We start from the raw sequence: 9,358 nt of genomic DNA on the forward strand, positions 1-9,358 counted from the left end.
AGGAAGTCCTGAAGCTTAGACTTCCGGGAGAAAAATGGTCGTTTGATCGCGTCTCCAGAGAAGAGGCCTGGATTTTCCACTGGCTACGATTATCAGGTTTTCTAAGCCCGAAGGAACTTAAAGTTAAATGTTCAAAACCAACCCCGTGGATAGTTGAGCTAAGGAGCCGATTGGGCTTTGGCAACAAGTACAAAACCTCATGGTGGAAAAACCAGTTGATTTTAAAAAAAAAATAATACTCTTAAAATGGACGCTTAAGTCTGCCTTCTTAAGCATTTCTTTCTGTACGTTGCCTTACTATTTTAAGAGGGGTTTTTCTTTTGTTTTGGAGCTGCAGCCAATTTTTCCTTTTTAATAAACAGCATCGTTTGGAAGAAGCCCCTGTAACTGGAAAATGGCAAGGAGGGGACGTGTCTAGCCAAAATAAGAAAACCGTGAATCCATTTTTAAAAATCTATCTCCGAAACAGGAGGATTTAAATTCTTCCGGCGATTTTATTTTTTCTCTTTAATGAATCTGCTTGGCTTTTTTTTTTTTTGGGTGGGTGGGTGGGTGGGGTGGTATAACTTTTTTAACGGGCAAATTTTAAGAAATTTGTTGTCGGGAACGGAAACGTTCCAACTGAATTTGTCAAATTGCAGGGGACGTTAAGCAAACAAATCATTTTTTTTATTTGTAAGATTTTATAAGCGGATTTTTATTTATTTATTTATTTATTTTGGAGCTCAGGATTATAGTACGAGGGTGAGTTAGATAAAATACCCTTATTGGAATTACAAGGTAAAGAACAAGAGAACAGGTTTTTGGACTACCCCTTCCAATCTAAACTGAAGATTTACAATGTGGACATAACTGTCTTGAATAAAATTCCTGTAGGAATTTCAAAAAGAGAGAGAGGAGGGGGAGAGGGAGAGAGAGAGAAAGGTTTATGTTTTCCTAATAGATATTAGGAAGAATTGAAGAATTGAATCGAGGCCTTTGAACGACGGTGCTGGAGAAGACTCCTGCGAGTCCCTTGGACTGCAAGGCGTTCAAACTGGTCAGTCCTAGAGGAGATCAACCCTGAGTGCTCTTTAGAAGGCCAGATCCTGAAGTTGAAACTCAAATATTTTGGCCACCTAATGAGAAGGAAGGACTCACTGGAGAAGAGCCTAATGCCGGGAAAGGTTGAGGGCAAGAGAAGAAGGGGACGACAGAGAATGAGGTGGCTGGATGGAGTCCCTGAAGCAGTAGGTGTGAGCTTAACTGGACTCCAGAAGATGGTAGAGGACAGGAAGGCCTGGAGGAACGTTGTCCGTGGGGTCGCGATGGGTCGGACACGACTTCGCAACTAACAATAGATATTTTGAAGAGAAAGATTCCACTCTGCTGGGACAAACTCGTAGTAAATTTTACCTATCAAGAACAAAGATTCAAACTGATTCTGTAGAAAAAGCCGAAGATATTTTTTGGCTAAAGACAAAATTAACCATGGAACAGATGCAAGAAGCAATGGATCGGCTATTAAGGCAAATTATTGAAAGTTTTCTTCAGGTTGATGGACAATTTAGTATCGGTTGATTCTTGGGAGGCAGAAAAATGGACTGATTTTCTTACAGCAACACAAATCGTCTTCAAGAATTGCCAAGAATTTGGCAAATTAAAATTCCCAAAGTTGGTATTTTTGCCCAAATAATTTTCAGATCACAATCCACAAAACAAAGGTGCCGAATTATAGATGGAGATTGAATAAAACTATTCTACAGAAGGAGACGATTGGGAAGGATTATAAAAAAAGAAACTAAATGAAAATTTTGATGATAATTTGGATAAAGGAAAAGGCTTAATGACTGTTAGGGATGCAAGTAAAGCTCTAATGATGACATAGGGACAAAACTGAACTACACAAGTTTATTTGAGTCTGCAAATAAACCAGGAAGATGGTTAGCATATAAACTAAGAAAGAGAAAACGCTAAAAGAGAAAATTGTAAAAAAAAGTGACACTGTATTAACAGATGCTTATTAAAAATCCCTTTTATAATTTTTACGGCAACCTTGAACAGAGGCAGAAAGTGGATATATAAAAAAAATAAAATAAAAATAGATAACTATCTACAACTATAACATTGACCAAAGCTTTCATAAGACCAAAGGCAACTTATAAATTTGCAACTACCTTTGAACTGCTAAGCTTGTAAGCCGCCCTGAGTCTTCGGAGAAGGGCGGGATATAAATGGAATTAAAAAAAAAATCAAAAAAAAAAAATCAGATGCTATTAAATAGCGGAAAACAGGCAAAGCGCCAGGTGCAGACGGCTTCTCAAGTCAACGTTCTAAATGTTTTGAACTTTTACAGCCACTGAAAGATATAATGAATTCCTTACAAAAATGGATCTCGGATGCCTCTGTAGCTGAAGGAAAGTCAAGAAGATGCATTTTTGAGTCTTCGGAGAAGGGCGGGATATAAATGGAATTTAAAAAAAAAAATTGTGGACCAATTTCAATATCAAACAATGGCTATAAACTTCTTAAAAGGGACGCGGTGGCTCAGTGGGTTAGAACGCTGAGCCTGTCGATCGGAAGGTCGGCAGTTTGGCAGGTCGAATCCCGAGTGCCGCGTAACAGAGTGAGTGCCTGTTACTCGTCCCAGCTTCTGCCAACCTAGCAGTTCGAAAGCACGTAAAAATGCAAGTAGAAAAATAGGGACCACTCCGGTGGGAAGGTAATAGCGTTCTGTGCGCCTTTGGCGTCTAGTCATGCCGGCCACATGACCACGGAGACGTCCTCGGACAAGCGCTGGCTCTTCGGCTTTGAAACGGAGATGAGCACCGGCCCCTAGAGTCAGAAATGACTCGCACGCATGTGCGGGGGAACCTTTACCTTTACCTATAAACTTTTTAATGCAACATCGTCTGAAAGACCCAAGGAGTTGTTTTTATCCATGAAGTCTAACACTAGCTTTCGCTGATAAAAGTCAAAGAGCCTTGGTGGAGCAGTGGGCTAATGCCTCCTTAAGTAACACCAGCTGCCTGCAATTAGTGCAGGTTCGAGTCCCACCAGGCTCAAGGTTGACTCAGCCTTCCATCCTTCTGAGGTAGGTAAAATGAGGACCCAGATTGTTGGGGGCAATAAGCTGACTTTGTAAAAATGCCACTGGGGGGGGGGGAGCAAAAGCCCTAATAAGCAGGCATATACATAGAATGAAGGCTATTGCTAAGCACATTGATTTGTGCTTCTTAGATTGTAAGCCGCCCTGAGTCTTCGGAGAAGGGCGGGATATAAATGGGATTAAAAAAAAAAGTGAGGGATAATGTGAGAACGGGCTCGCCGTAATGAGAAAACAAGAAAGTTTAATATTTTTGTGTGCAGAGAAAGCATTTGACAATTTAAATGGGGTCTTAAAACATTTGGAAGATGTGGACTTTGGAAAAATAAAAATTATCCAAGTGGTGAAATGGATTTGCATGTTCTACCAAGGGAGGGAGACTTAACTAAGATGTGTAAAAATTTATCCCCTGTTGAATTCAGTTCTGGAAATATTGAAGAGATTAGACACAATGAAAAAAAAAATAATGGGCACGAAAATCAATAATAAAATAACTACGTTGATGACTGATGATTCATTTAAATAAAGACCAAAGTGGAAATTAATGCTTTTCCCCCCTTCTTCTTCCCCATTTCCCTACTTATTTTACTTGCATTTTATATGGTGATGATCTCAATAGAATGTGTGTGGATAAAAGAAAATCCTGAATCTTGATGGAAAAGTAGGAGAGATGGACACAGCCCTTGGCCAAATATTTCCTTTGGTTGGCATTTTAAAAAAGGTGGATTTTTTTAATCTTCCTTTCTCTCTTCTTTCTTTCTTTCTTTCTTTCTTTCTTTCTTTCTTTCTTTCTTTCTTTCTTTCTTTCTTTCTTTCTTTCTTTCTTTCTTCTTTCCCCATATAATCCCTTGGGAGACGCTCAGCAGGATGTCACACGAGAGGTAGTTTTGTTATGGAAATCGAGTCAATAATGTTAACAACTAGAACAAGACATTTTTTTTTTCATACACAGGAAAGGAAAACTTTTTATAAAAAAAAAAATTATAATAAAAAGTCCTAGCCCAAAAGGCGGCGCAGTTGAGGTTCATGGGTGCCCACGGGGAAGATTACGATTCGAGGTCAGCCAGCAGCTTCTCACCCAGGCTGGGATGGGGTGGGAGGGAATTGACCTCTAGGCCAATGTTTCTCAACCTTGGCAACTTTAAGCCGCATGGACTTCAAGTCCCAGAATTCCCCAGCCAGCTGTGCTGGCTGGGGAATTCTGGGACTTGAAGTCCATGCGGCTTACAGTCGGTAAATACAGCTTTAGGCTCTCTCTGAAACCGTGGCCAGGAGTCCAGGAAAGAGACCTGGGGGAAGGGTGGCAGAAGCAGGACAGGCTCTGGGTTCTATTTAAATACACATCCCTGAGTTTCGGTGGGCACAGCCCAGGTGACCCACCTGGAGAACTCAGAACCCGTCCCGCCGAGGGCCACCAGGCACGCCGAAGGAGCCTCCGGCAAGCACTGCCATCTACAATACCGCAAAAATCTTCTCTCTTTTTTTAAAAAAAGCCCACTTACTACCGTAGTCCCTTTTCTCTCTCTCTCTCTTTCCCCCCCCCATCTCCTGCCTTGACTGCCGCCACGGACCTTCATCCGGGGGCTCCTCCTTGGTCTCCACAGACTGGCCGGCGCTGATGGGGTTTGAGGAAGGGGAGCAGATCAAGAAAGTAAGGGAGAGGCAGGGGGCTTTTTTTTTTAGGAAGGGGTGGGGTGGGGTGTCGGGGAGAGGAGAGGAGGGGGTTGTTTTTCCGCTTTCAGAAATAAAACAAGGAGGGTTTTTTAAAAAAAAAATCGGAGAAGGGGCCGTTCAAGTTGAGAAAGACAGCGACCGAGGAAAGAGAAAAAAAAGTCGGCTTGAAGAACTTTGGAGCGGAATGCCGAGCCCCCTATCCTTGGGAAATTGAAAAGAAATCCCAGGGTTGTTTGTTTTTTTTTTCTCGGCCACGATGCAGGAGTGGCTGATGGGGCGGATAAAAACGGGGGCGGAGGGGGGAAAAGGGAGAATAAAAAAGAGGGGCAGGTGGGGTGAAATTCTTCGCTTGCGCGAAAGGAAGTCAATCGCTGTCACGTTTGGGGCCGAGCTGCCCTGAAGCCACCATGCCCAACCTCAAGCCACTTGCAGGTGGGCGGACTTCAACTCCCAGAATCCTGTCCTGCTGGCTCCCCCCACCACCACCACCACCGCCGCCAAAAGTCAAAAAAGCCCCGTGGGCGTCAGTTTCTCCCCTGCCCCATGGCAGACACACACCCAGCGAGGAAGGGAATCGCGCGAGAAGAATGGCGTCCTTCAAACCAAAGCCATCTACGGGGATTTTGGGGGGGGGGGGAAAGGAAAATCCGACCTAAAGTCGTGCTACGCGTCTAAACTACGTTCCTATTTTTCTTCAACCTAATACCTGAGTCCGTAACACCTTTTACATTCAGTTTACCCTGTTTGACAGCTCTCCTCCGGGCCCTTCCGCAGAAGAGCCGGGATGAAGGCGGCGTTTACCGGCAAGGCCAACCGTTACTTCTTGGCTCCTGGCGTCGGCATCTTTCACCCCCTTTTTTCCTGCTCATGGGGCAGGAGAGGAGGGGATTAAAAGCCAGGCCACCGAGGGTCAGTTTGCACCGTGGACCCCAGGATTCAGGAACGGGTGACTCCCTTCACTGGGAGGTCTTTTTAAGCTGGAGACCCACGGGCGGATTGAAATTCACACCTCGAATCCAAGGTTCCGACGCTCGGATTTTTTTTTCCGGCCGCAGGGACGGATCGAGCCAAAAGGTAACGGCCGGGCCTCGTGGTGTGAACAGCTCTTTGCGAAAGGAAAAATAAAATAAATGAGAAACCGTAACCTCAAACTTCCCCCCCCCCATCCAAATAAAAGAGAGGGAAAAGAAAAAAAAATGGGATGCAAACAAAATCGAGCTTTTTTTTTTGCCACCTGAGGAAGTAACCGCCCGGTGAGGTATTCTCTTTGTTTTGAAGGAAAAAGGGGATTTTCCTGAGGAAAAATTTTTTTTACAATGTAGCTGGGGTCCACCGGCGGTTCCGTCGGGGTGACCCACGGAAAGACCCGCCAATCCCAGCCACGGACTTTTACCCGTTCTGCCTTGCTGGCATCCGTCAGCAAGTGTCAAGGTGAGCCAGGCCCAGCCAGAAGCACCATCCCAGGAGCAGGTGTGTTTTTTTTCTCCCCCCACTCCTCAAATTCAAGAGGCCAAGGATCCTGGAGCCAGGTTGGGGAGAGGGGTGGGATGCAAGATTTTTGGGGCGAAACCAAGTGGCTAACTTCAGATTATTTTCCTGGCCACTGGTGGGCAAGGAGGGCCCTTCGCCCGCAATTCCTGGATCGATCTCAACCCAGCCGCTTGCCAAGAGATGGGCCAAGCCTTTGGGGGGGGGGCAATTTCCAGCATATGGGGGACTAAGCCACGTTTACATCTCCATACTGTTGTGTGAATACTGGTGCCTGGAACTGAAATAGTAAGAGAAAATTCAGGGGACCCTTCCCCACCACCACCGAGGAAGCACCGTCCGTTGAACCCCGGGAATGCTAAATGTCCACGGAGATTCTCCCGTCATCCACGTTGCTCCCAAAGGTGCTTTTTTTCCCCAAGAGGCAACTGGACTTCCTGATTATTTTTTTCTTCCTTCGAAGACCTTTCGCTTCTCATCCCAGAAGCTTCCTCCGCTCTTGACTGGAGTTTCGGCGGGGAAGGGAAGGATTTGCAGGGCTTTTTTTTCTCATCGAACGCTCAGAACGGAGTTCCGGCACCTTTTTTTGGATGGAACCTTGTAGGGTAGGGCAAGGCGGGTTGTATGACATGTGTGAGTTCCGGCAGCTTTTTCTTTTACAAAAAAAGCACTGAGGATTTGTATTCCTGTCTATTGATATCCCTACAGATTCCTTCCACCCCGCCCGGCATCCAGTCAGAGCGGAAGAAGCTTCTGGGATGAGAAGCGAAACGCCTGCGGAGGAACACGAGGAAGTCCAAGTTGCCTCTTGGGGGCGGGGGGCAAGGGACCTTTGGGGAAACCCTGGAATGCTAAGGATCGAGCCCCTTGATACTTACCCAGCTTTTCCTGGATGTGTGTGTGTGTGTGTGTGTGTGTGTGTGTGTGTGTATGTGCGTCCCAAAGGGTTGTGTGTCTGTGAGAAGAATCTGGGGGTCGTGAGCAATGCACGGGGAGTGCCTGTGTGTCAAAGGGTCTCTGTAGGCATCTCTGCTGGCTTTGGATGGAGGGAGGAGATATACCGTATTTATCGGCGTATAACACGCTTTTTCTTCCTGAAAATAGGGGGCAAATGATGTGTGCGTGTTATACGCCGATATAATTTACGTTTTTTTCCTGAAATTTCCTTTTTAAAATGAGGTGCGTGTTATACGCCGGTGCGTTATACGCCGATAAATACGGTAATTGCCCCCTTCGCTGCCCTGTTGCTTGGCACTTCTCTAGGGGGAGCAGGCCCCAGCTGGGGTGAGGTTTTATTTTTTTGGGGGGGGGGAGGGAGGACAGGCAAGCCCCCCCCCTGGGATGTGCCCTTGAGGTGTGTAGTACAGAACTGGCAGGCATCACTTTCTCCTTGAGGTAGTCTTAGTCGTCAACCCAAACCCCCACCCCGTTCCCTCCCCCCCAGTATAAAAAAAAGGTCTAACACCCCCCCACCCCCCAAAAAAAATACACTGTAACTAACATCTTCACATTCTGTAAACTGCAAGGGGACGCCCCCCCCACCCCCAAAGTGGTGAGGCTGGGGTGGGTGGGGGTGGGGACGAAAAGCCGTGCTGGGGGGGTGGGTGGGTTTGAAGATCATACATTCAACTCTGTCGTGAAATAAATATTAAGAGAGGGAAAAAATGAGTCAAAACGAACCCCCCCACACACAAAAACAAAAACCCCTCCCCACGCGCGCGCGCACGCACACACACACACACACACACACAGAGACACACACACAGACACAACGACAAACAGCCGGACGGACGAAACGACACTCCTTCCGTCGCTAAGGATTCGGCGGCAAGGCTACCCACTGCCCTGCCGGAGGCTGTTGAGGTGGTCCCAGTTGGGTGGGATGGCAGGTTGTCTTCTCCGTTCTTTGCTGGGGAGGGTTGTTTTGTTTGTTTTTTCCAAAGGGTGGGTGGGTGGGTGGGTGTCACAGAGCTCCTGGCCGGCTTCATTCCTTGTTCACGGAGGCTCTGCAGGAGTGCAGGACGGCCTTAAAGAGGAGTGGGAGCTGCTCCAGAGGGACGTTCACCATTTTTCCTGACAAGGCAAGAAGCCCCCAGTGAGTCGCCCTCTAAGTGGTTTACAGAGTCGCCCCCAACCATCTGGGTCCTCATTTTACTGACCTCGGAAGGATGGAAGGCCGAGTCAACCATGAGCAGGTGAGAATCGAACTGCTGGCAGTGGGCAGAATTAGCCTGCAATACTGCATTCTAACCGGTAGGTAGGTAGGTAGGTAGGTAGGTAGGTAGGTAGGTAGGTAGGTAGATAGATAGATAGATAGATAGATAGATAGATAGATAGATAAGATAGATAGATAATCATAGAGATAGAGACAGACAGATATCATAGACATAGAAATATATATAGACAGATATAATATAGATAGATAGATGATAGATAGATAGATAGATAGATAGATAGATAGATAGATAGATAGATAGATAGATAGATAGATAGATAGATAGACAGACAGACAGACAGATACAAGGATGGATGGATAGAAAGATATAGATATAGACAGATAGATAGATAGATATAAATAGACAGATATGATAGAGATAGATATGATAGACAGATATAGACAGATGTGATAGACATACAGATAGATATGATAGAGACAGACAGATATATATAGACATATAATACAGATCTGATAGACATATATAGATATATAGACATATAATATAGAGATAGATATGATAAGACATACTAGATAGATAGATAGATAGATAGATAGATAGATAGATAGATAGATAGATAGATAGATAGATAGATAGATAGATATAGATATAGAGACAGATAGATATAAAGATAGATATGATATAGAGATAGATATGATAGACAGATATAGACAGATGTGATAGACATACAGATAGATATGATAGAGACAGACAGACAGATCTGATAGACATATATAGATATATAATATAGATATGATAAGACAGACAGACAGATAGATAGATAGAGGTAGACAGAGAGCGAGAGAGAGAGAGCGCAACAGCCCTGAGACTTATATACCGCTTTGCAGAGCTCTACAGCCCTCTCTAAGCAGTTTACAGAGCCAGCATGTTGCTC

The 9,358-nt window shown here is 45.1% G+C and overlaps 1 protein-coding gene across 1 annotated transcript in view; it reads right to left on the reverse strand.

Moving 5' to 3' along the window:
• Nucleotides 1–8,189: 8,189 nt before the first annotated feature.
• NR6A1 (nuclear receptor subfamily 6 group A member 1) overlaps nucleotides 8,190–9,358 on the reverse strand; it is a 66,179-nt gene continuing 65,010 nt past the window's right edge. The window contains exon 11 of the mRNA XM_081339628.1: nucleotides 8,190–8,320. Coding sequence (XP_081195754.1) covers nucleotides 8,232–8,320 — 89 coding nt within the window. The 3' untranslated portion in view covers nucleotides 8,190–8,231. The remainder of the gene's footprint in view (nucleotides 8,321–9,358) is intronic.

The sequence above is a fragment of the Vipera berus genome, assembly GCF_964194415.1.
Source record: "Vipera berus genome assembly, chromosome: 15".
NCBI lineage: Eukaryota > Metazoa > Chordata > Lepidosauria > Squamata > Viperidae > Vipera > Vipera berus.